This window comes from Oreochromis aureus, linkage group 20 (assembly GCF_013358895.1).
Source record: "Oreochromis aureus strain Israel breed Guangdong linkage group 20, ZZ_aureus, whole genome shotgun sequence".
Classification (NCBI taxonomy): Eukaryota; Metazoa; Chordata; class Actinopteri; order Cichliformes; family Cichlidae; genus Oreochromis; species Oreochromis aureus.
In genome coordinates, this window is record NC_052961.1 from 17,528,498 (window position 1) to 17,555,378 (window position 26,881).

At 40.9% G+C, this 26,881-nt stretch overlaps 4 protein-coding genes across 5 annotated transcripts in view; 2 read left to right on the forward strand and 2 right to left on the reverse strand.

Moving 5' to 3' along the window:
* Positions 1–68: 68 nt before the first annotated feature.
* On the reverse strand, positions 69–15,913 carry si:ch211-117c9.5 (sodium- and chloride-dependent creatine transporter 1). 2 transcript variants are annotated; one of them, XM_039604581.1, is made up of 14 exons: positions 15,871–15,913; positions 13,005–13,301; positions 9,742–9,873; positions 9,323–9,659; positions 8,919–9,051; positions 7,638–7,772; positions 7,420–7,523; positions 3,533–3,657; positions 3,311–3,423; positions 2,373–2,513; positions 1,799–1,901; positions 1,609–1,709; positions 1,358–1,528; positions 69–1,131 (listed from the first exon to the last, which is right to left on the reverse strand). In XM_039604581.1, the coding sequence occupies exons 1-14, from the start codon at positions 15,896–15,898 to the stop codon at positions 1,003–1,005; spliced, it is 2,049 nt and encodes a 682-aa protein (XP_039460515.1). In that variant the 5' UTR covers positions 15,899–15,913; the 3' UTR covers positions 69–1,002. The 2 variants fall into 2 exon arrangements, with proteins under 2 accessions (XP_039460515.1, XP_031609126.1); XM_031753266.2 differs by lacking the exon at positions 15,871–15,913 and adding an exon at positions 14,593–15,259.
* On the forward strand, positions 15,214–25,781 carry LOC120435290 (secreted frizzled-related protein 5). The gene is made up of 5 exons (XM_039604583.1): positions 15,214–15,311; positions 24,239–24,419; positions 24,909–25,084; positions 25,167–25,253; positions 25,360–25,781. Exons 2-5 carry the CDS (start codon positions 24,241–24,243, stop codon positions 25,677–25,679), a joined length of 762 nt encoding a protein of 253 aa, XP_039460517.1. The 5' UTR covers positions 15,214–15,311; positions 24,239–24,240; the 3' UTR covers positions 25,680–25,781.
* Positions 15,931–26,750, reverse strand: LOC116330835 (transmembrane prolyl 4-hydroxylase-like). The gene is made up of 9 exons (XM_031753281.2): positions 26,369–26,750; positions 26,026–26,107; positions 22,176–22,372; positions 21,932–22,022; positions 20,903–21,065; positions 20,592–20,777; positions 20,289–20,379; positions 20,006–20,129; positions 15,931–17,212 (listed from the first exon to the last, which is right to left on the reverse strand). Exons 1-9 carry the CDS (start codon positions 26,735–26,737, stop codon positions 17,004–17,006), a joined length of 1,512 nt encoding a protein of 503 aa, XP_031609141.2. The 5' UTR covers positions 26,738–26,750; the 3' UTR covers positions 15,931–17,003.
* The window catches only part of LOC116330836 (cyclin-dependent kinase 17-like), a 39,799-nt gene continuing 39,449 nt past the window's right edge, over positions 26,532–26,881 (forward strand). The window contains exon 1 of the mRNA XM_031753284.2: positions 26,532–26,667. The gene's annotated coding sequence lies outside the window, so the exon portion shown is untranslated. The remainder of the gene's footprint in view (positions 26,668–26,881) is intronic.

Below are 26,881 nucleotides of genomic sequence, written 5' to 3' on the forward strand. Positions count from 1 at the left end.
TCCAGCGTATCTTATTTGAATAAAAATGAATGAGTATGTAAATAAAGACCCATAAAAAACACATTACATCCATCTTTATCTGGCCATTTATTGCATCTCTCCAGGTGTCACAGCAATTCTCTCTCCCCTCCCGACATCCCAGCCTCCTGCTCTTTAAACAGCTCACCCAGAGGTTTCTCTCCTTCTCTTCGTGTGGAAATAATAATCATCATCCCCTCCAAATATTAACACTGATTCACAGACCGTACAACACACTGGATACTTAAGTTAGTTTATAATACATAGCTGGAATTGGTGATGCATTGCTTGTCATGATCATTTTAGTTTTTAACAAATGGAAGTTTGTTTTTTTGTACAGTTAATTCACAGAGAACAGTTGGCAGGAAACAATGGCCGAAGGCAATGTTACATATAAATGGAAAATACCACCGCCACGGTCTAACGCAACACCCGTTCATACAGACACGCACACGCGCACGTGATGACATAGGGTTATAAACACAAGGGCACAGGCATACGTGCATCTACACACATAAACATTCAGACCGTGGCACTATCAGCAGCAGATATGAGGTCTTTAATTTTAAAACAAGTCATCAAACTCTTTTAAGTTTATGCTCATTGAAGATGGCATGACTGCTTGTGAGGTGAGGCTGTTAAAACGTGGACAGGAAGGCGCGGAAAGGGAAGATATTGCAAACTACACTGGACACATCACACAGACAAAGCAATACAGGACAGAACAGCACAAACGCAGGAGTGGGATAGAAAGAGACGGGCAAGCCAGCGAGGTAGAGTCAGAAAACAGAGCAGAGGGTATATCAGCATGTGATGACTACATGGTTGTTTTTCTCCAATCTAATCTTTGGTCCATTGTCCAGGTCTTTCTTATAGTTTTAAAGCGGAAGGGTGTGTAATTAATCTATAAGTTTGTTTGCGTATGTACGTGTCTGCTGCTGTCAAAGATGACCTTGGCCCTTTTGTTCTGTAGAGCTCAGCTCATCAGATGACACTCTCAAAGAGCAGTGTCCCCTTGGTTCCTGCAGGGGGCAGCAGTTTAGCCTCACTCTCAGGGGCCAGGTACTCCAGGTGATGTCTGCCCCAAACTGGTGTGGTTAGGTGCTGCCAGCGCTACAGAGTAAAAACACAATGACATTGATTTTTGGTTTGTTTTTTGGACAGACGATTTAGTTTTCTGCAATGAGCCCTCTTTAATGATTAATGAGGAAATCAGTTGAACAAATAATTCATAGACGAGCGATGGCAACATCCAGGGAGACGCATTCCTACTGATCAAAAGTAAACAGAAACAGGAGAATGCAAATGAACAGACATGCCAGCACCCATGAATACTGACCTCCCGCAGAGATCCTTTGCAGCGCAGTAGTTTGTAGAGAACAGTGACAGGGATACAAAGCATAGAGGACAGGGCCAGCGCCCAGCCAAGTGCTTCACCCCAGATGGGGTATGTGTACACTGTGTTGTAGGTCAGGGGCTTGTAGTTAACCACGTGGAACAGGAACACTCCCTATATGAATGCCAAGATATTACTAGTTTTCCACTTGCAGATACAGTTTACTTAAAAAAAAAAAATGAAGTAGCACGTACCACACAGACAAAAGGTGTGATGTAGGACCAACACCACTTCATATAGGGTAGGGGCTGATAGCCGATCATACGAGCTACATCGTCCATGAAACGGTCTGCGCCTGACAGGGGTAACGTAAGGATGTCATGAGAATGCCCTGAATGGTGCAGTTTGTATAATTTGTACTGTATTTGTGAAGCACAGTCTCACCATACACCCATGCAACCACCACACACTCCCAGAAGGCCTGCCACAACAACGTGATGCCACTGGCAGAGTAGTAGTCAAACAGCTGGAAGACATACATCCCTCCCTGATAGAAACAGTGAGAGCAGAAGACCATCAGAGCCATCCTTTTAATAATTCATAGTCCATTTCAGACATGCAGTTCCTTCCGTTAATCTTTCCATGAATCTAAACTGAAAGCTACGTCTGAATGACAGAATCCATTCACTCTAACAAATTTAGGAGCATAGCAGCGGTACAAGGCTAAAAGGGCCAATATGTGAGCAGTTTGTTTCTAAGAGTGGTTTACAGTTCCAATTACAAGTTTCAACAGACACATTTTATTATTAGTTAAAGGAGGTTATGATGGAGAACTTGAGAAGCTACATAAAGGACACGTATCTTTACTACAAGACTGGTAAGAAATAAAATCTGCCTACTTATTAGAATAATACAAAAAAGGTACTCTGTAGTAATCTACAAATAGCTAACTAGAAAAATACGTAATTCTGAAGAATACAACTAAATGACATCTAACAATAAAAAAGTTTGACTTTACCTCAGTAACCATGGACATGTCAATGAGGAAGCAGATGATGCAGCAGATGGCAGCTACTACCTCTCGCCGAAGCGAGCCTAGGGCAGATTTCGGGGGCAGCATGTCCATGATTCCCGTTATTAAACCTTCAACCCCGACAAACTGGAGGTGAAAAAGAGGCAACATAGAGGAAGAAAAGTGAATGAGAATCCTTTGACTCTGTGTGTGTTAGTATTTTTGTCTGATATCACAGACACATTAAATACCACACAAAAATATCCATGAAGGTGCAGAAATGAGCTAGTTCTTGTTTTCAGTACAGAGGTGGACGCTGTATCATCCCTAACTACTCTATAAACTCCTCGTTCAGACAATCGTCGTACATCAGATGCACTGAAGTAACACTTGAAAGTTTGCAGGTTAGAATTATATCATGAACAGTTTCTGTCTCCCTGTAAAAGAATGTTTATGCGCATCTCTGCAGAAACATATTTCAGCATCCATAATGAGTGGAGCAGATAACAGCTGCGACGCTATTTTTACATTATTTAATAGAGATGGCAGGATATTCATAGGCTATGCCAGTTAAAAAAAAAGAAGGGAAAGAAAAGGGAGAGAATTGAAAGTGAGAGTAAATGAATGGAGAGCAGACAGACGCTCTCTGTGTGAATCACACAGAAGCTCATTGACAAATCCCTGGGCTGTAAAACAATGGATGTAGGCAGTGGCTCAAACAGACACACAACAAACAGGCAGCTGAGAAATGCAATCCTAAAAGTGGTTTTTCAGGCTGTTTCTGTCCTCCTTAGTGAAAGGAAAGGATTAGAGAAAAAGAGAAGGAATTACACTGACACCAAAAAATAGAAGCACGTAAGATTAGAGTAAAATTAGTATATATCTTGTGTAAGACAAGTTCTTTCTCCAAAATTATGACATAAAGGAAAGTCAGTCATTAGTACCTGACTGTCCAGCCCCAGTATGAGTAACATGAAGAAGAAAAGTGCTGCCCAGAGCGGTGCCAGAGGCATCAGAGTCACAGCCTTGGGATAGGCTATAAAGGCCAGGCCTGGACCTGCACATTAAGAAACAGAGCCATCATTATGGACATGTGGCTCTCACTGGTGACGCTTATTACTTAATACAAATTACACAGCGTGTCAGGGGGGAAGGTGTATTCTTACCACTCTCAGCTACTTTACTGATGTCCACTCCTTGTTCTGTAGCCATGAAACCCAGCACAGAGAATACCACAAAGCCGGCAAAGAAACTGGTTCCACTGTTGATGAGAGCGAGCACAAATGCATCCCTACACAGAAATACAGAGAAGAAGAAAGAAGAATTGAAAAAACCCAAGGAAACTATCAGATAAAATAATCAAATGAGATAAAAGGATGCATTATTTTGTGCTGTAACATGAAGCCTGTGTCAGAGACTCAAGACAAACACTGGCATAGAGAGTAGAGATGGGCCGGGATGCTAAATTGGGGATCAATAGCAATTTCTCTAAAAGCAGATGTTGTCTTTGCAGTTGACAGGTGGAGAATAGAGAGCACATAAGCCTGTCTCAAGGTCACGGAGGATACAGAATGAAAGGAAAACTACTTGACTACGTGTTCCATATATGCAATATATCGTATATCTATGATGCATATCAGTGATGTTAGGAGATTGGATGTTCTAATGAGTATTAAGTCAACAACGTCTCTGTTATCTGCCTACATGGTGAGCAGGCATCCTTTGTTTATTCTGACAAGTCTAACCAAGAATGCTGACTGATATGAAGAATGTACGAACAACAGTTGCATTGTGATGTTTATTATAACACTGTTACACAAATGCATTCAACAGCAATTCAGTCCACTATCTGTACGAATCTGAGGCAGTGCACAAAAGAATGTGTGTGGATGTACACAATCAAAACAAGTCAGAATGACAGTTTGTTTTAAGAAAGCAGTCCGTAATAAGACCCAAACTGTTCAAATGACTTAAAGTTATGGAGCCGCTCTTTGAGGCTGTAATTGTCATCACACACCAGGAAACATAGTTGTTAAATGCTGAATTAAAAAAGTTATACTAAACATAACAGAACTGCTACCATCTATCTAAAACTACCCCCAACTTTACTTTTATTTTTTAACTTACTATTTGTGTGTATACACTGTGTAAGTATATTCAGAGGATCCAATCACTCACTCTAATAAACTACTTATTTTTTTTATAAAATACTAGAACTGTTCATCTTTTGGTTATTAAAAAGTGGTGTCAACTTTATCTACGATAAATGTCTAGAACTTTTATTTACATTTCCTAATATTCCACAACTTATAGATGGACTTTCAAAAAAACTGTATTTTGTCTGTCATTTATATCTGTTATTTCTTTATTTCATATGAATTTTTCACTTGAAGACTTCATTCTGTGTAGGTTTTTGAAATTCCTGTGTTGGTTAGCGAGGCAAAAACCCCCCCACATACCTGTATCTATACTTGTAGCACGCTTGTAAATGATTAAACTTTTGATAAAAGCTCAATCAATGGTTTATCAAGCTCAATCCAGAAGAGGTTATCGCCACAGGCTAAAAATAAAATAATTGCCAGCATCACTACAGGGGCAAATTTCACTGGCCAGGTCTCACCCCCTTGCATGGTTGAGGTTTTTACCCTCATAGCCAAGAAGTTTGCTGGACCAGGACTTTGGTGCAAAACAGTGTGCTGTTTCTTTGCAACTTTGGCACCAGAAACTGCTCAATAAAACTGCATTTTTCTGTCATAGTTTGAAGAGATATGTCAAATGATCATAAATATTAAATGATATATGGAAATATCCAGTTCTTCTTGCTTGCATCACTACTTGGCTGTTTTTGTGCACAGCTAGCATTCTTAGGCTGTGTTTATATCAGTGTTTATATGAATCAGCAGAGGAATTATTGCATTATGGCCAGGAATATGTTTTGCGAGGTCACAATGACTGTGACCTTTGACTGCTATATTCTAAACAATTCACACCTGAGTCAGTAAAAGATTCTCTTATGGCAGTGTGTGCACTGATTTAAGAAGTTTATATGGGGCATATAAGTGGTGAACCAGCAGATGGGCATGCTGATAGTTTGATCCCTAAACCTAGTGCTGGGCGATATATCGAGTTTTTTAAAAATATCGATATATTTTCATACGAGATATAAGATGTGACAATATCGTTTATATCGATATAGTCTATGTTACGTTATAACTATACTTGTGGAGCGTAAGTTTGCCTCTCTTCCGTCCATTTTTGTCTCTACGCTGCGTTACTGGGCCTCGTCTCTCCTTCAGTGAACAACTCTCCCTCCTCCCCCAAAGCTTCACCTGCAGACAACGACAAGATGAACACGGCAAATCTCCGTGTTACGCGCGGATTGCCCCATGCTTGGGGCTGGACGGCGTCAATGTGTTAGAGAGCTAACCGCTAATGAGCTAACGCGCTAACGAGCTAACCACGCTAACGCCATGCACGGCCTGAAATCCTTTCATTCTCTCAAAAGTTGACCGCGCGCATTATGTATGAATTCTGGTTGTGCTTGATGACCGCGAACAGTTTTTCATGTGCTAGACGGCGCACAGCAATCTGTCAAAAATGTTTCAGTACGACTTTGGTGAGCTACGGAGCTGCACCGCTTGATAGATTGTCGGAGCATTACGGCTACCGTAGTGGAGCCTCGCGGAGTGATACGTACTGTGCTTCAACGTAATATTACCGTAGTGTGTGTGTATAAGGACCATAAATGGCACCTGTGCAGAGACACGGTTAAGAGGATTTCAAATTGCAGGCTGTCAGTCATGCAGTAGAACTTGGGAGCAGCTGTGAAATCTGTCTCTTTGTTATTATGCTCAGCATCTTTTAGTTTACATTTTGACTGCACAATTGTGAGCTTTTGTTATGCACAAAAACAACATTGTGTTCTTTTATTTATGGAGCATTATTATTTAATAAACGCTGATAATTTATTAGAGAATTCTTCATGTACATCTACGCTGTATGTTAATAAAAGTGCCTGTGTGACATCTAGGACACAGCTTTGACTAAACTCTCTTTTTGTTCTTACCTTATGGCTTAAAGAAAATAAATATCGAGATATATATCGTATATCGCCATCCAGCTAAAAAATATCGAGATATGAATTTTGGGTCATATCGCCCAGCTCTACCTAAACCTATGCAGTCATCGTGACTTAAAAGCTCATAAATCAAGCTATGTTTGGTTTACTTTTAAAGCAAGAAATCTGTACCCCAGATGAAAAATATATTACATGCTCAACTCTAAGAATAGCTTATAGAAATCTTGCCATCTATTTCTGGGCCTACTTTAATGTGTGTAAGAAACAGGGCTGAAAAACTCTCATGTGAACTCATTTTTCAACTTTCACTTGTGGTCAAGAGAGGATAAAAATGTGGCCCATGCTGTTAAGGGCCCTCTAAATAAGTAAGTGCTTGAGATTTATCAAAATAAAATCCGTGTTACTACTTTGTAGCCAAATACCCCAAAAGGCTCTTAATAGGTTTACGTATCTGTCTGTTCTGGTTAAACATATGCAAGCTTACAAACCAATGAAAACTTTCATTGAAGCCATTGAGTGCATGCTTGATATTCTACATTTGTTGGAAATGCATAAAGGGATGTTTGCTTGAAGATAAAATAGATCTCTTATATATTTACGACTATTTATGACTGTGAGTCTTCGATCAGACTTCTAATGCATAGAGTTTTAGTCTAATAGTCATAGTGGGGTTCAGAGAAAAGAGCAGATCTTACAATAAAGCATTCAAAGTGCAAGTGAGGGAATGTTTCAGATCTTTTTGGGTCTTCATGTGATCATTAGCAAGGTCAGGCTGAGGTTGCGCTTCTCCCTGTCAGTGGGTGTATAGTGAAAGAAAGCCTATTTGTAGTGGAAATACATTTTTTTCTGGTTTATTTTAGTACTGAAGTCCACAGTCACATGAAACAGAATGCAGATTCAGGCTATGTCTTTGTGTTGATTTTGGGCCCCTTTCAGTGACAGTAGTGTCTGATTTTATGTTGTGTATAAACTCACTGGTAACAGTTGTTATGGAAGCGATTGTAGCTACCCAGCGCAGTCAGGGCACCTAGTCCGATGGCATAGGAGAAAAAAATCTGAGTGCCGGCATCTATCCACACCTATTATAGAAAAGACACATGTGAGTAATTTTTCCCAAAATTTTTTTGACTTACATTTCTTAGATGTCATTTGAACAGTTGTTATCCAAAGCAAAGCTTATGCAAAAGTTAAACCTGTGCTTCTCCGAGTTTGGACCAGTCTGGTTTCAGGTAATAAACAATGCCATCCAACGCTCCAGGCAGAGTGACCCCATGGGCAAGAAGAACAACCAGAACCAGGTAAGGGAAGAGAGCTGTGAAGTACACAACCTGCAGAGAGATAAAAACAAGACTTGTTAAGCACACCTATAAATACTTTTAGGAAAATTTCTGGGACATACTGGGGGTGGGGAGGTCAAGTTTGTGACTGTGCAGTAACTTGCATTAAGTGAAAGTACAAAACTAAACAGTTGGGCCCCTCATTTTAAATGAACAGGTTAGCTGGAAATGTTTAACGCTTATCAACATGGTTCATCAGCTTATCTAGCTGGGCCTAAGCATGTTTTTATCACTTTGATTAAACAATTACCTGCTTTGCAAATACTCGTGTCATAAGTAGAAGCCCATTAGGTCCTTCCTGTAGTAGATGTGTAATGAGGCCTGTCATATTACTTTGGAGAAAAGGTAGCCTGTAAATGGAAAGCCAGATATTTTGTAAACCTCCTGCAATAGCAGGGGGTTTTGGCAGTCCTTTTCAGAATGCAGTCTTTGTCACATTATACAGAGAAAGTCACAGCTTGCTACCTTGCTACCTTATAGAAAAATCAAGTCCAAGCTTCAGTATGGTGAGAGCAAAGCAGTGAGAAAGCACATATTTGCCTTGATCTAGGGGAGAACATGGACAGAAAAGCCCCTTTCCAGCTTTCAAACATGGTGGAAAGTTACTAATCGGCTTATAGCTGGCTGGCTCAGTGGCTTTCATTATTTTTTCCGTCTCTCTATGAGCTTTGGCTACTCTGGAGACACAAGTATGCAAACACACACATCTCAATATGCTACAGCATAAGGAGATTCAAAAGAATGAGGAATGGGCATTTTTTTGCCAACTACAAAACGGAAGGTTGAGCAGTCTGTACGCAGAGCGTTACATAATAAAGATTTAGGGATTGCAGCCCGAGTGAAAAGATATACAGAATATGACTAACTTTTAAAAGAATAAAAGTATGCATATATTTAGAGTCATTTGTGTTTCAGTCTAGACACTGATCCCCACATTACACTAAAGCTGATTTGGGGTCAAAGGGCAAAAATGCTGCAATTATTTAAATCTTTCCATGAAGCCGTTCGAACATTAGACTGCACTCCATGATCCCTGACAGCCTTTTATGTGCAGCATACTAACAGATATAAATATTAATCTGCACTCAGCCCTGTAATATTATGTATTATGTATTGCACAGGCAGAAAATACTTTACCTTGCCAGTAGATTTAACTCCTTTCCACATGCAGAAGTAAACAATGATCCAGGTGGCTATAAGACACAGCACCATCTCATAACTTATATCACCGGGCTCGTGCAGCCCTCCAGACAGACGAAGCACTTTACGTCTAGAAGAAAGAACAAAAGATGTGAAAAACATTGTTTCCAAACACAACAAAGACATTTAAAGCTATGAGGTAAATAATATTAAAATATAAAGTGCACAGCTGGATTCCAAGTGAAACTATATTTCCTTATACATCCTGCAAATGGCATATAAATGCCAGCAAAATTTAAAATAAGATGCATTTTGCAACTGGTAAAAAAAACACTGTGTGCACAGCCTTAAAAATCTACTTAAAAACTGCAGAAAGCCTGCTTAATCAAGGGATGACATACTCCCAAAACTCAATGACAGGAGAACGCAGGCCCTCAGCATCCATGCAGCTGCCATTGAGGAGGAGCTGGGCTGAGGAGAGGTTCAGCGGGGATGCGGAGGAGAGGAGGCTGGAGTTGGAGGCGGCAGACGATGGTAGAGCAGGCTGGGAAGTACTGCGGTTGTGGCAGGTGCGTCGAAAGTCCTGTGTACAGTTGGGGGTGTTCCAGGGATGTCCGCAGGTGGCCCAAGGCAGTGGGTTAGTGAAAGAGTGAAAGAGAAAGTAGAGGCCCCACACCAGGATCATGATATAGTAGGTGTTACAGAAGAACACGATCACCATTGAGGCCAAGCCCAGACCTAATGGAGGAGGAGAGGTGAGCTCTAAATCAAAAAATGGTGGCTAGATTTATAGCTTTTCAGATAAATGTCATGCAGGTACCTTTAAAGAGGGGTGCGATGTTCCAGGCAGAGACCCCTCCCTGCTTCATGAACTGTCCCAGGGCAATCTCCAGGAAGAAGACTGGGATGCCCCCGATGAACACAATCAACAAGTAAGGGATCAGGAAAACCCCTGCAACACACGGCACTCATACTCATCACAGGCAGGTAGAAACAGTGTTCAATACTGTACTATAGTAATATCAATATTGTTTAATAAACATAATGAATGCCTCATGTGCTAAATTAAACAACTATGAGTAACTATGGAGAAATACATTACTTCATTTTTTCATGTCCCACAGAAGTTATGCTACGAAGCATATTTAGAGACAGTTAAATGCTATTCATTAATATCTTCAAATCTTCAACTAATTATATCATTAGCATTAAATTCAACTAATTCATATTATAATTTATTCTAATTTCAACTGCAGAATTAACAAATTCAGGCTCTTTGAATATGTGTGACAAAAAAACAGCCAGAAAACATGACATGAAAGTCATATTTAATGTCTTTAAGAACGCAAACTGCACACGCACCAACAAGGCTCATAGTAATTAAGCGTTCAGCACAGGAAGAAGCAATACAGAACACAGGGGGGGGTGGAGTCAGGGAGGAGGACAGACAAGGCCACAGATAAAAGCTGTGCTGAAAGTCAATGTGGGAGACAATGTCTCCCGCGTGCAGAGGCAACTGCACTAGTTTGTCCTTGAACTCTGAAACTGCAAGGTGAGGAGACAGAAAAATGGGAATGTGAGACGACAATGGACTCAGATGGGAATTATTAGTCCTGATAGAGACATCTAGGACTTGTCTTGTTTTGATCAGCAGCAGCTGGCTCAGAGCAAGTGTTTTCTATAAATAACTTCATTTTGAATTCTCACACTATAGCCTGCTCTGATGAGGAAGAAGAAAACATAGCAAAAAGGTGCAAAAAAAAAAGCGGCACAAGGAATTTACTTCCCTGTATCTACCTGCAATGATTTGGCTGGAATAGTAATAAACATAACTCGCTTATGCCACCACAGCGTGCAGATGGGAGGGAGTCACATGACCAGCTATGACGCAGAGCAGAAAGAGGCCAAGAAGAAAGGAGGGAAAGATGGACAGATTACCAGAGAGGCTGGCAGAAAAATTAGGACAACAGCGTGTCAGAGATTCAACAAATAACAAAAATGACACACGAAGGCATTGACCTGGTTCGCTCTGCAAGTGCTTTACAATTTCTCTCTCATCCGCTTCATTTTTCTTTATGTGATTCTCTGAGAGGAGAGGGCTGTAGCCATATAAGGAAGCATTCGTGAGCGAGAGTCTAAGGGAGAAAGGGGTGGGAGACTGAGAGAGATGCAGAGAGAGGAAAAGAGAGAGAAGGGGAGAAAGATGCGATAGGAAGACTGAATGGAATGAGTGGAGAAAATTCTTGTGCTGACATACCCAAACAAATTGGCCAAATCATCACGCAACTGCATCCTTAATAGGCTTAAGTAAATCCTCTCTAATCATAGCTAAACCGGACACATCAGGCCTAACAGCTGGGTTACAAATAAAACGATGAGATTGTCAGGGCAATAATTTTGTGCTTTCACAGTGTATTCACCTGTTATTGTCTCCAGAGGAGCGTGTCCTTGTTTCACCAACAAGCAGTGCTCACTAAAAGCCTCAGCTCTTATCTGATACTTTTTGTTGAGTTACAAGGTGTACGCTGGGTTGGTCAAAGGTGGAAAGTGAAGTACTGTAGCGGATGTTACTGCGCTGACGAGGAGGGAAAGGACGGGGCGCAGTCACAGGACGGTTATTGTGTGACATATCCATATGCCTCCTTATCAGCAGACGGGTGGGAGAGAGCACCTTTGTTTGTCTCATGAGTGCTGGGCAGGAACACAGGGGGGTGGACTGTGTGAGGCAGGCTATTGTTATATGATACCAGAAGGTGGGTATCAGAGCCACTCGTCACAAGACACATAGGCGGGAGACAAAAAGGGCTGGACTAAGACACACGGTCACTCATTTAGTTTTACTTCAACTAAACACCTCATAATAAAATGAAAAGTGGGTAGGGCAGAGATAAGAGAGATAAGGAACAAGTCTAAGCCAAAAGCTGCAGTCAGGTCAGGTAACGAGTGAACAAAGTTGGCACAGATGAAAGGAGGACTTGAAACAGCTCAAATAACATCATATGCCAACATAAGGAAGAGGAAGATCGTAGGACAGCTTGGCCTAAGTCTGCCTATGAAGCAACAGGCAGCTATAATAAATATGGTGATATCACATGATGGGGCACGGCTTTTGAGCTACGTGTTCACAGCCACGCAGGCCCTGCTTTGTCTAACTTTATCTCATCGCATTGACTTTCACGGTTGTCCTTCTGCCTATCTGAGTTTATTTTAGCTGCTGAATGATCGTTCAGTTAGAGAATCATACTTTAAAGGATAACTTAGAAACGTTGTTTTCCCCAGAATCTCTTTTTTAAATACACGTTTCATTTTGATACCAAGCTAATTGTAACTCGTAATCTTTTTTGAATTAAATAATATTTTATACATAGATACACAGATAGATAAATACTTTATTCATGCCACCATGGAAATTGTTGAATTTTTTGTTGCTGATCATTGTATTCATAGTATTTTATTAATTATAAAGAGGTCAGTGAGGACTTAGTCCCATTGTGGTTTTGTGGCTAAATAGTGGACTTTTTCACCAGCATTGTGACCCTCGGGGCTGATAGCTGAGACACCTTTTGATACAAGGGCAATTATCATGGTATAACTTTGGTATAATTTTTGGAGATAACATCAGTGGTGTGAAATGAAGGATCTTCCAGATTGGTTATTTTAAATAATGCATCCATGCATTAAAAGAACTTTAATGTATTCAAACTAGACCCTAACTTTTTCTTGCACATTTATATTTCATACTTAGTGGTAGCTTTTTTTCTTTAGCTTTTAATACCAGTCATTTATCCATTTTATGCTGTGGCTGGAACCTATCCCACCAGACAACAGTTGGGAGGCAGGATAAAGGGTGCCAGTCCAACAGAGACATCTACTACCAATAGAATCGCTTATTAGCCAAACATGCGTGTCTCTGATCTGTGCTAGGAAGAACATGCACACGGAAAGCCAACCAGCTGGTTTGCACCCGTAACCTTCTTGCCCCACAGCGGCAGTGTTAAACACAGAGCCACCATGCCGCTTCTCAGTCATACACACTTAACTTTTTACTCACAGAACATTTACACAGTGCTCAGGAGAGCTCACCTCCTCCATTTTTGTAGCACAGGTAAGGGAACCGCCACACGTTGCCCAAGCCAACAGCAAAACCCACACAGGACATGATGAAGTCCATTTGTCTGGTCCAGGTTTCTCTCTCCGCTGCTGGTACTGTTACAGACCCATTTCCAGCCGCAGCATCGTCCTGGGTCTGCGTTGGGCCACCCCCTCCGCCGTCATCGCACCCTGAGCCCACCCCAGGCACAGGCACCAGAGGGCGAGCTGATGCGCTGCCCTCCTCCTCAGACAGTGCCCCTGCGTCCAGCTGGGGAACACTGATTTCACCTGGACAGAAGAACAGGGTTGATTCAAAAACAAGCACAAAGATATGGAAATGACTAAATGGCATTAATATAACAACAGCATAAAATATTACAACACATCATCTGGCAAGTATACAGTTTCAGATCTTTGCATCACACGTCAGCACTGGGGACAGACCAGCTCTGGTCTCTTAGACCACACTCGTGCTGAATAGAGAGAAAGAGAGGCTGCACGCTTTCCATTCATTAAAATAGTCAATGCAAGCTTGGCCAGTTATTACGTACTTTCCCCCCCAGCGGTAACAGGAGCGTAATACATCTTAATATACACATACATGAGATTTGTTTTTGCAAACTGCCCACATCCATTTGCAGTTATACTGTCATCACTGCACCCTCCCCCGATGTTCATTCTCTCTGTCTCACAGACAGACTGATTAGTGTGCTGCGGTACAACACAGCATAAAGCCGCCTCAAGGTACATCTCAAGCTCCCCTGCTACTTACAAAGCTTTTCTTCTTTCTCATGCACCACTCAAACACAAATGTAACGTGGCACTTAGTGCCTTTCCACGATATTAGAGTGAGCCGCTCTTTGCTGGATTCAAAGGCAGATGAATCCAGATCAGAGCAGTTTTGAGGGGGTGTGTGAACAGAGGATGAGAAAAGAGTGGGGAAGGTAAGGTATGTGAGCATCTACAGAGCAACCTTAAAAGAGGATACCTGTGGTTGATGAATCATCTGTGTGAGGAACAGCTTACAGTCAAGAAAAAATCTGTCCTTAAATAAAATGGCCATGGCTCAAGGACATAATGCGGAGACAGCTGAAGTTTTTTAAATGCCTGGAGGGCAACACAGGTATACAGTGTCTGCCTTCACCACAGATCTAAGTATTTTGCATCATATCCTTGAGGCACAGTAAATTCATAAGCTGAACCAACCTGAATGACTATACCCTGACATGAGGGTCTTCTGTATTCACCACCAGTGAACATCTCTAAGGCTACACTGGCTTAGAGATGTAGCCTTAGAGACTCAAATACCCTTAAATGACTAGCTTCTGGTCCCATGTTTATTTATATTTCCTTTCTGTACAAGCATGATGCAGTAAAAAAAATAGACTTGAAGCAGGTTAAGCGCAGCTGGAAGCTGTGTGGAAGCTTTTATCCTCACCTAATAATGTTAAAGCTATGGCAGAAGCAGGGATGCTTTAATTCACCTACTTGTGTTTATGTTTTTAGCTAGTGGCTGACTCATATGGTACCCTACCTAAGAAGTCATTTTTAAGCAGTGGAGGTAGTACGTCATACTCACCTTGGCTGTTCTCTTCCAACTCAGGTGACATACTGCTGAGTAGCGGCACAAAATATGTATATATATATAAATATATATATATATGTATGTGTATATATATATATTTATATTTTTTAAAAGCGCAAGCTGGCTGTTTTTATTTAGCCAGAGGCAGCTGAAGTTTTTAAATGCCTGGCCAAAGAAGGCACCCGGCGGGCTCAGAGAGGCAGACAGGGAGATGTAACCACACTGTTCAGTGCTCCAGTTGTCTCGTTTTTTTTTTTTTTTTTTTGGATCTTCTGAGTTTGTTATTTCTCCTTCTTGAAAAAAAAAAATCTCAGTTTTTTTTTTTTTTCAATTATCTCACGTTGGAACCCCTCAGCTCAGCCAAGAGATGGAAAATTTCACAAAGCGCCGCGGTCAGTTCAGCCGTTGACAGGAGGAGATTCAAAAGCAGTCCACGAAGCACTTGAAGGTAAGCCTGAAGAATCTCATGGATAAGAGCTAAATGAAAATTATACTGCGCCTTAGGGTAATGATTTTTGTGTTTAAATCGCCCAGTTACAAGTCCATTATCCCGAACGGTATGCCGCAATTCGACGGACGAAGAATGTGATCTGCTCTGCTGTCCGTTAGCTGTGACCGACGCTTCCCCCGCCTCCTCCCGCCGCCAGCTGACGTGATTGGCCGAGGAGAGCCCAGTGCGGTGTGCACAGCATCAGCAGCACAGCATTACTACGGTATGTCAGCCCGGCAGCGCGAGCCTGTGAGTCCGGAGTCAGGGCAACAGAACCAATATTCGTAGATGCGTCTCCACAAGCATTTGGAGATCCGCCACGACAGTGTAGAAAAACAAACCAACAAACGTAAAAATGTTTTACGTGGTTCCGAGATCCAGCCGAGCTGTGTGTGTTTACAGCACGCCAATCAAAACGCTAGAATTCTCAGGTGTATGCACACTCAGAGTTAGCCTACGCATTTGGATTTCTCTAGAAATTCACTTTTATGTAATCGTCTGCAGATTATCGTTCACTGTCACTGTCAGAGGTCTTTCTGCGTAGTTACGGATCTGCTTACAAAGATAAAAAATGTCAATACACCCCAAATATATAAATATAGATTCAGAGATTTCTTAAAATGTATTTTTTACATTTATAAAGCTGATCTTTAATTCACGCGAGCAACATTTTTAATGCATGACAACTTTGAATGAAGACTGAAGATTGCTGTTGTTTTAAGCAAGAGGCGTGTTGGTTTTCAGTTAGTTTCGATTTGAGTTTTATGAGACACGTACAGCACCTGTCTGCCCAGAATGTGAAAACTCCATCACCCAACGTCAGTAACGCATATGCGCTGACGTCATCAGTCGCTCATCCAAAGGGACTATTGCCGACAAGTTCCCCGTGTATATCACAACTACCTCATATTCAAGTCACAGAAATAACTGTACATGATGTTATACGACATCTAGTGGTGATTCTGTATATAACATGATGTGAGCAGTTACACAACACCACTAATATTTTTGTACCATTGCTTTGTATACTGTATTTAATGACATATCAAATACAATAAAACACAGATCCACTGCAACATCAAGCTTTTATAAATATGCATTCATTTAACTTAAATCACCAGACGGTGACAATAAATAACACTGAAATAAATAGTCTCAGACAATTAAACATGCTTTGAGTTGTGAGAATAAAAACACACAAGTTGAAATACTAGAAAATCTAATTTAAATTACTCCTGAAGGACTGGCCTTGCACAGCCAGTGTGACAAGTGATCATTCTATACAGTGTACAAGATTCCTGCAATCGCCTTATTAAATGACACATCATGATGAAAGCTCATTTTCACTTTAAGGAAAACTGATGAACAAAATAGACATACAGGAGTTCACAGGAATTTCCCTCGGGAACACATTCACTTATGTATACTGTGATGAATATGGCTTGTAACAAAAGGCTTGAATTCCATAACAATAAATGACATAGACCTGTAAGAGGAGGAGCAGCGTAGTAAACCTAAAAGGAAGGGAGGTAAGCAGACTTATCTCTTAAACATAACTGCATCTTTTCCTGTTCACACATGGAGCCCATATATAATCTGACTATTACTCTACATTTGTAAGGCTTGTGGAGTTTCATAAAGAATGGCATTGCCTCTGTTACATTTATGTGTACTTGTTAATTGTGCTATATAAATATGCCTCCATAACTGCAAATTAAACTCCCTAATAAAATTCACTAAACGTGCAAGACAGAGATATGTAGTGCTGTTTTGTGCAATTTTCAAACTGACTACAACATCTGGCAATGTTAAAATAAACAAACAAAAAAACATCTGTCAGAACTCATTGGCTGCAATGACGCAAAACTGACCCAGTTTTAAAATTAGAATGACTTTTCTCAATAAAAACAGCCAGCTATAGATCCTGGTGGAGGTCGCTGTGTGAGAGAGACTGATAATCCATGCCTGATTTAGCTTGATGCCTTTGAGCAACTACTCTCTGGTAGCGGGCTTGTTGCTGGTAATCTGGGTCCACATTTATCCAGCTGTTGGCCACCCACTTCACTCCACGTCTGACTGGACAGTCGCCGTGAAGGGAATACTCATCTAATTCACCCATCCAACCTGTGGAAGCCAGGAGAGAAGCAGCGTTTAAGAAGAAGAAAAAGTTTTAGCAGTGAGGAACATTTAGACGTACAACTTAATGATTTACAGATTTGATGTTTGCTGCACTGTGCTGACATTTACCACAAGTTAAATATAATCAGGTTAAAAATAAAGTACACCCTCTTTCAATTCTAAGGTTTCACATATCAAGACATTAAAAGGTCATTAAATTAAGTAAATACAACTTCAGATGAACAATGACACATTACACCATGTCATTATTTATTTGTTATTTTTAACAAATGTTAAGCCAAAATGAGACGCAGTGCACTTACTACTTCTATAGGAATTAAAATGATAAATAGCAGCAGCAGCCCATTGCTGCTAAACAAATTCAGTTGATTAACCGTTCATCAGCGAGCGTGAGAAACTCTATAAAAGCAGAAGTTCTGGCAGTTTGCTGGTCTGGAGAATTCAGCTGTGTGTTAACAAAATGCCAAAGAAGAAAGACAGCAGCAATGACAGGAAGACTCATAAGGCCATTTCCAAGACAATTTAAAGTCCATCGTTCTGCAGTTAAAAAATATTATTCACAAGTGGAAAACATTTGAAACAGTTTTCCCAGAAACAGATATCAAAGCAATTTCACCCTTAGGTCAGACTCCACAGTAATTAGAAAAACCGCAAAAACCCAGATGAACTACATCTCAGACTCTACAGGCCTCAGTTACCATGTAAAATGCTAACGTTCATGATGGTACAATTTGAAAAAGATTGAATAAGTGTGGCTTGTTTGGAAGTGTTTCCAAGAGAGATCCTCTATGTTATATCTGAACAGACCAAAAAACTACTGGAACGTTTGGAGAAATTTAAATACAGCTTATCAGCACAAACCCTTCATGCCACCTGTCAAGCATGGTGGTGGAGGGATGATAATCTGGGCTTGCTATATAGCCTGGGGACCTTGCAATAATTATTGATTTAACCTTGAACTCCTTTGCATGTCAAAAAATTCTAGCGTCAAATTTGAGCTGTTCTATCTGACAGCTAAAGCTCATCCAAAACTGGGTCGTGTAAAAGGATTATGGGCCTCGTTTACTAATATATGTGTGTAATCGTTCCTACCCTGCACAAAAAATGAGTTCCCACTTAAAGTCATCGTCTGATTTATGAAACGCACATGCCATAGTGGGCACAGGCTTGTGGAGTTTCCAAACCATTTGCATACTATCTCCATACTGCCCTGCCCCAATTTTTCTATATAAGGAAACACATTTCCCTCCAGGTGAAGCAGAGAAAGCGGAGACGACGGTATGGTAGGAGAGAAGCATGCATTTGTAGACTACAAATAAGGAGAAAGTCATTCTATAATAGTGTCTGAAGTTCAAGGAGGAAACCAGAAAAGGCACAGGTTTCTGAAGTGTTTCCACAGGAGTGACAATTGTTCAAATAAATAGATGAATAGCGACACTCAGGCTGAAATAACAGGAGTGCTGAATATGATTTGCTCTGAGACAGACACTGTGGTTCAAGTAAAAAAAACAAACAAACTTTGGAATCAAAGGTGATATGAACAAGACGGCACGAAAAAAAAGAAAAACAGGTGGAGGCCAAGGTCCATATAGCCTAATCTACTGGCTGCATGTTAGAAACTCAATGCAATAAAAAAAAAGAAAAAAAAAGAATCCAGATTCCCTAACAATTTCGACTATTCTGATTACTTACGGTAGCTTTAACACCTTAAATATTAACTGAAAAGCAATAATAATTTTTATCATTATTTTTAGTAGTAGTATTCAGTTTAAAGATTTTTTTTTTTTTTTTTAATTCGCAAGGCAGCCAGGCTGGGAGTTGTTTATACACATGGTCAGAGGGACTTCTAAATTTGTTCATAAAGAACAAATTCAGGTACGAAACTATTGATCAATCACAGATTTTTCTGTTTGTTCATAAGCACTGTTAGTAAATTAGGGCCAATGATCCCAACCACCGCAGCAAATCAACAACAGAATGGTTGAAAAAGACATGAGTAAAGGTGCTGCAATGGCCCAGTTAAAGAACAGACCTCAACCTGACTGAGATGTTGTTGCAGAAACTCAAGAGGGCTGTGCATAAATGGATAACTGCAAACCTCAAATAAATGAAGCAAAGCTGTAAAGAAGCATGAGCCAAAATATCTTCCATCGAGACAGATAAAGTCACAGACTCGTACAGAAAACACTGACCTCAAGTGACTGCTTCTAAAGATGGTTGTACAAGCCATTTAATCATGGGGTATATGTTTTTCATACACTGACTCTGCTGTTTGGCTTAGTGCTTTTAAAAAATAATGACTGTGTAAAATGTCATGTGATCATGTTCATCTGAGGTTGCAGTTATCTAATTAAGACTGAAGATTGTGGACTGATATGTAAAACCTTAGAATTGAAAGAGGACACACTTTCCTTTTACCATGACTTTTTTAATCATACAATATGTTGTGAAGTTATCGAGATGTTTTCAATGCTGAACCCCTGCTTTTAAACCTAGTTATTTGTGTCATGGATGTGGCGAGCTCTGAGGTTACATGAATACTGTCTAATGTCACACTGAATGATTTGTGATCCTGTTCTTAAAATGATTCAGTAGTAAATGAGCTTTTGTGCTTTACAAAGAATTTTCCTGCCACTCATTCAGATGTACAGAGATTATTTTGTCACAATTCAATAAGACTGAAATAAAACTATTAAATAACGGACAGACAAAATTAGCTTACTGGACTGCTTACTGGCTGTGTGTGCAAATAATATAGCTAAAATCTTCTATTCTTACCTCTACCATCAGAGAGATGGTTGTACCACAGGAGAACTGTCCCAGCAGTAGGTTTAATTCTCAGATTCCCTCTACTACATGTCTCCTGGGTGTCTGTTAAATCAACTCCATCCTGGACAAGTGCCTAGGACACGAGAAAAAAAAAAAAAACTGTAAACAGCTTTTGTCTAATAAGTCTAGTAAGTGTCAGATTTCTTTCCATGGCTCATCATCTCTCTGAATTATCATACGCAGGTGTGAAACACAGTGGAAAAAGTAAGGTACAATATGAAGGCACACTCACCTGCTCCTCATAGGTGCGATTGTCTGCCACAGGAAAGGTGACTTCACCACCTTCTTCCACAGAGGTGAGGTAGAATAAAACTGTAAGATACCTGGAATAAAATAAGAAAGGAAGCAATAAATAGAGATGCAAAAAATGGGGGGAAAAGGGCTTCCTGCCTATGAAAAGGGACACTGTTCTGTTATCTGTTACACAAATACCATGAAACTGTCTGACAACAACCTGTTAATAAAAGTGAATTTTAAAAGTACTTTGTAAAAAAAAAGAAATATTACATTATATTACAACAGAAGAGATACATACCGGCAAGGGACCTCGGTGAGAGCAGACGTGTTTCCTGCCAATCGTGTATGCGCACAAGTTGTCTCTGAGTTGGAAGGGCTGCTGTCATAGTGTGAGTTACTAAAGTCTCCATGTTCATAGCGAATGACCTGCAGTGGTTCGCTCAATTCAACTAATGCAGAGGGCAGGCGTGTCAGACTGGTTACTCTGTGTAAAAGTAAGAAAATTTTTTTATGACAATAACACATCTTAAGACTTAGATACAGGAGTGTGGATGAATAACGCCACAATAAAGTGTGTGTGTGTGTGTGTGTGTGTGTGTGGATAGTGACCTGTTCCTGAGTGTGCGCAGCACATGGTGAGATCCTGGGCCTTGGAAAAGCCAGGTATGCTTGCTCCTTTGTTTGAACTGACTATGAAGCTTCCCACTTTTCTCTTGTCCTGGATGCTGGGATACATCATAAACATGCCTAAAATCCCCCAATGTCAGCATCCCTGCCAGACATACACACAAGTAAGAAGAAACCAGTCTTTCAGTTAAGCAGTGTCATGATTTCAGTTTCAGTATGATTTATTTTTGAATTCTACTAGAGGAAACAGTAAGCTATAACAGCCTCCATTCTTTCTTTTCTTCAATTCCTTTTGTCTCTGTCTGTAAAAATATGCTTTTACTCTCAGCAAAAATGATTGTCTGGTCCCCATCAGTTCCCCTGGGAGACAGCGTCCCAGCCGCAACAATAGCTCCAGGGTGCCAGAGGAGAGATGGCCAGGGAAGGGGGGTGGGTTGGTAAACCAAAAAGTGTGGAGGAGGGAGGTGGGGGGATACAGGGTATCCGGGGGAAAATTAAGAAAAGGGGCTGGAGAATAATCGGTTTTTAATGAGATAGGACGAGGCACATCCGGACTGGGATGTGTAGAACGCCTGGCACAATGCTATCAGGTCAAAAGGGTGTCACTCTTCTTCCTGCCTTGCCACTCACAGACTCGCACGCAATCACAGCCACCAGTGAGCAGTTAACTCTATTCTTACCAGTACACAGCCACTGCAGAAGCACTCACAGACAACTGAAGGAGACTAGCCTAGTATTTACACACTTGAATTTGACCTGCACTTATTTACTGAGTATGTAACAAGTTTGCTGAAAGCAGATGGAGACCAATTGCGACTAGCTAAAAAAAACGAATAGCATGTTTTGACATTATGTTTTCTAGGTTTCAAGTATTTTAGGGACACAGGTTTCAAAATTAATTAATTAAAAATTAATTTTAGTTACATCTTTATCCAATTATGCTTTTCTAAATAGAGTCACTCAGGACAGAAGAAATTTAGAGATGTATATTTGAACTACACGAGCACGGACCTGTTGGGCAGGATTCCAGACCGGTCAGTATCTGCCGTAGATTGTCGGGACTCAACCAAGTTCCATCTTGAGAATGTGAATGACTCACAATCTAGAGGAAAGACCAGAGTGTTTTTCTCATCTCAGCAGAAAGCAAAACATGTTCTGACAGTTCATCTAATTTTACATTACATAGAAAATGACTTTTTCTGGAAATCAATTTTCCTCCTGCAACTGCAGATGCACAATGTTTCTCTCTCATCACCTCCTGCTTCTGAAGCAGCCCATCTTGGTTCAAGTCCAATAGACTGAAGACCTCTTCTGTGCTGAGTGAAAGCAGTGGCTGGTTTGACTCCTCTTGTTCCTGGCTGGATGCTGTTGCCTGGCTGTCCATTAAGCCCTTGAGCTGAGCCAGCTGCACCACCACACGGCACTCCTCCTCAGACAGGAAGCCAGGGATCTCTGACAGGAACATAAAGACAGTAGTAGCAGATGTTATGATCCATTGGAGCCTTTGGCACATGTGACTCGATACTGCACTGAAATACCAATGTATTTCACATTATCTAATGCACAAAGCCATGTGACTATCCATTACAAACTTTATGGGAAATCTAAAATTTTCCAGCTTACAGAATGAGAATAATGTAAGCTTCTCCTCAGTTCTCAATTCCATATAGACAATTTGTTCTAATTAGAATAAATCATACATATTCCTCGTTTTTTAGTTTATTTTTTATAATATTTTATACTTTTTATTTTGACTCTTTGAATCTTATGTCTCTAATGATGTGTGAGTTCATTCTACATTAGGGTGATGCCAACTTTAATGACAAACTGCCTTACAGTTTTTAAAATTAATGTTTTTCAACAACAAAAAAACGAGGTTCCTAATTCTCCTTTTTGGCTCCTAAATATTTCTTTCAGCAGGTCCACCTGTGTTTCCCAAAAAATATGTTACACCAACAAACAAATAAGTATTCTTGAATTAGATACAGTATAAAGGCAAACATTACAAACATGATTTCCTATAATTCATCCATGTCTCTCAGTCATTTTCCATCCTAATAAAAGGCTTCCGGCAGGTCTGGCGCTTGTACAGTAGGGGCCTTGTTTGTCACCCGTGCCTTTTACACTGCACCCTTGGTTAACCCCCAGTCCAGTCAAGCCTCATTAATTGTGACAACTGATATGAATGAAGGGGGACTGAGCCTTCCTCTTCTCCCTCCCACCACTGTCTCTCTTTCTCCCCCGGAAAGGAAGTGACCTGCTTGTCTGAACAGGAATCAGGCCACGGCTGCACAGCAGGACAACGCCAATTTTATTTGCATCCTACGCAAATGTTTATACACAATGCAAAAGCGTGCACTTTACTATCTGCACATGGGTCTCAGATGTTCTGTCATTTCAGGAGAATTTCTGATGAACTTCTCTTGAACATCTCTTAGTGGAAAGTTGCCTCCTCCTGTGGGCAGTAACAATCTCTTTACTATTAAGAACAATACAAGTTTCTAATGAGAAAGAAGTATTTATAAAAAAAATGATGCATAAATAATGCATAAACAAAGACAACAAAGGGAAACAAGGTAGTTAAGTGTGGGTTGAACGAAAATGTGGGTTGGAAAGAAGTGACGAGTTTCACTACTATCAGGGTCTGCATATGCCTTAATGTATGCAAAGTATGCAAATAGCAAATGATTAACCTGGCTCTATAATACACATTTATATCTGCTGATCCATGCAAGTGCATCCATGTTTCTCTTTTAATATGCACTCTTCTCCTTTTCCTAACTGTTCTCTACACCACCCCTTACCCCCTTCCTATGCAGATCTGCTCACCACCCACTATAAATACACCTATTTGGCCATCCTCTCCATCACTTTCACACAGCGATCATCAATTACTCAAAAGAGACACTTGAGGATTTCTCCTACTTTTTGCCTTCTGAGCTTAAGAGCTTTGTCCTCATTAAATATCCAGAATGTCCTCCCATTATTCCTCCCTGCTATTCATCCTTCTGCTTGCTGGGCCTATTAGTCTATTAGCGGTGAGTACCGGGAGAGTAAGTACAGGGATGGAGGAACGAGTGAGGGCAGAGGGTAAGGTTCGATCTGGGGTAAAGAACAAGGGACACAGGGCGAGTATTGTGGACAACAGTGAAACTGGATTAGGAGATACCAGTGTTTCTAAACCAAGAGTATATCCAGGAGGGGATAGTGAAGTTCTAGGAGAGCCTGGTATTAGTAACTTCAAGTCCACACTTTCTATCAGCGAAGACGAACTATGGGAACCCAGCAGCTCCTCTCGCTGTGTCTCTATCCCATTAGGGATGGCCCTGTGCCAAAACATTGGCTATAACACCATGAGGATGCCCAACCTGCTGGGCCACGAGACTCCTGCTGAGGCTGTACAACAGAGCGCCAGCTGGTTGCCACTCCTTGCCAGAGAGTGCCACCCTGATGCCCGCATCTTCCTCTGCTCTCTCTTTGCTCCCATCTGCCTTGACAGGTAAGTTTTCATATATCTTTTATACTAGAATTTTTTTTTTTCATATTAATCTGACTTTTTATAGGAATCGTTATGTCCCATGTTTTTGTTTAGAAATGGACTGGATAGTGTAATACTGCAGGAGTCATGATCGCTGAAAGCAGAAGATAACCACAAGTAGCTCCAGACTTATTAACAGAAATTTCCAAAATGCTAGGTTAATGAAAATGTTATTTAGGAGCACAGTCATCAAGGGATAACGCTTTTGACAACTATGCAAACTGTGCAGCAGTCTCAGCGGGAAAGCCCTGATTTCACAGAGAATCCAGGCCACCAAAAAAAACTAAATCTCCTCTTTATCACATTAGCAGTCTCAGGTGTGAAGAACAAAAAAACAAGGACCAAATCTCTTTTAATCAAGTGTTGTGTTGTCCAGCACTGTGGTATTGATTTCAACCCCTTCATCTACTAATTGCTGCCCATCTTTCCTCTCCATCTCTTCTTCATCAGATTTATCTCACCCTGCAGGAGCTTGTGTGAATCCGTACGGGACAGCTGCGCACCGATCATGAGTTGCTATGGCTACCCATGGCCCGAAATTCTGCGGTGTGACCAGTATCCCGCGGACCATCTCATGTGTATCTCCTCCATCACTAACACCACCGCTGACACAGCAGGGCGTAGAGGTGAGAAACTAGCTACGCAGACACACCTGCTGATGCTGACTTTACTCAACAAGTGATTCAATTAGTGGTTTAACTATTTCAGCGCCACAGGCGAGCTGTCGGGACTGTGAGCTGGAAGAGGCCTCCTCATCAAATGATTTACTTGAGACTTTTTGTAGGAGTGATTTTGGTGAGTATCAATATATATTTTTTGATTTTATAATTATCACACACATGTAAGGTTCGATAAACAGTAAATGTGACTAAGGACTTGTGCTTATCTGCCATCTTCCCAGTCGTGAAACTACGACTGACAAGGCTCAAATACAGCCCAGTCAGTCTATCTCAGTTCTCACTGGCTGGTAAACTGGACGTCCTGAAGCAGGGACCCTTGTTAGGTGGTCAGCTGCGCTCGCGCATCGAGCTGTGGCTGGAGAGAGATGCCACCTGCGTGAGGAACATGACACGCCAACACCCACGAGGCGGCACCTTTCTTGTGACAGGAACAGTGCAAGGGGAGCGCCTGGTGGTCAACAAAGCTTTCGCCTGGCAGAAACAAGACAAGAACCTGATGGCAGCTGCACGCAAGTGGAAACAATACCGATGCAGAAACTAGGATTATATGTTTAGGTAGAAAAAGTCGAATAGCTGACTTGAACTGAAACAAGCACTAAACAGCTGTGGTTAGGGGACAATGTTTAGAATTAAATCATAAGCCTGTAAATAAACCTTTTCTTGTTTCATTTGTTGTTTTGTTGGGTTTTTTTTCCAAATCATATCCAAACTATTGGTTCAGGAAAAATTACCAGACAGTAAGAGGGTCACAACTACAGTGCTCAATCAATATCAGCTGCACCGTGCCACTCAGGCAGAGTAGTTCAAAGAAATAAAAGATGTTAAATAGAAAATATACAATTTTTTTTTTAGTTTCTTTACACCTGGTCTTTATTTGCAAGGCTTACCAAACAGCAATGGTTTCAGACTAAGCGTCTTCATTTCATGTGTTTTGTCTGGGACAAGAGACACCCTCTGAACATGTCCAACCTGCAGACGCACAAAAGACATAATCAGAATCAGCTTTATTGGCCAAGTATGTGTACACACACAATGGTTTTTGCTATAGCACTTCCATGTCACACCAATTACTTTACATGTTTAAATACTTCAGGTTGGTTAAATGCAGTTGAAACTGTTTTAACTAGAAAGAAATACTGACTTAACTTTACAGGAAGTAATGTATATGGGAGCAATAATCTTTCAGTCGAAATGTCAAACTATCATACCGATATTGTCCCCGTTTCTTACCCGTATCCCCTCAATGCGAGGGAGACTGAAGCTTTGACTGTAGTCCTCCACATGCAGCTCTCTGGAGGACGGGGCAGGATGGGGTAGACTCTTCCCACTATCGCTGTCAGCAGCTGAGGACCCTCCGTCTCCACTCACAAGATCCCCAGGCCCGTTGTTGTAGTGCACGTAGAGCAGCAGGGCGATAACATTTAGGATGTAAACATGAAAGAAGACCATGACCACGACGAAATAAGCCCGAGAGCAGACATTACTCCTCTGGATGTGTAGACGAGTGGAGCGAAACGGGGAATTGTAAGGTAAAGATGAAGGTTCGTCATTGTCGTCAAATTCGTTCTGCTCTTTTAGATATTCCTGAGCGGCTTCCATGTTATTATTATAATTATTATTGCACCAACTGAAAGCTGGATATAAATATGTATAAGTATTGTGTAAAGTTATTGCAAAAGTCAACCAGGTTTGGTTTGTCTGATGGCTTGACGTTAGTAAACCTCAACTAGCTAGCTACCTATG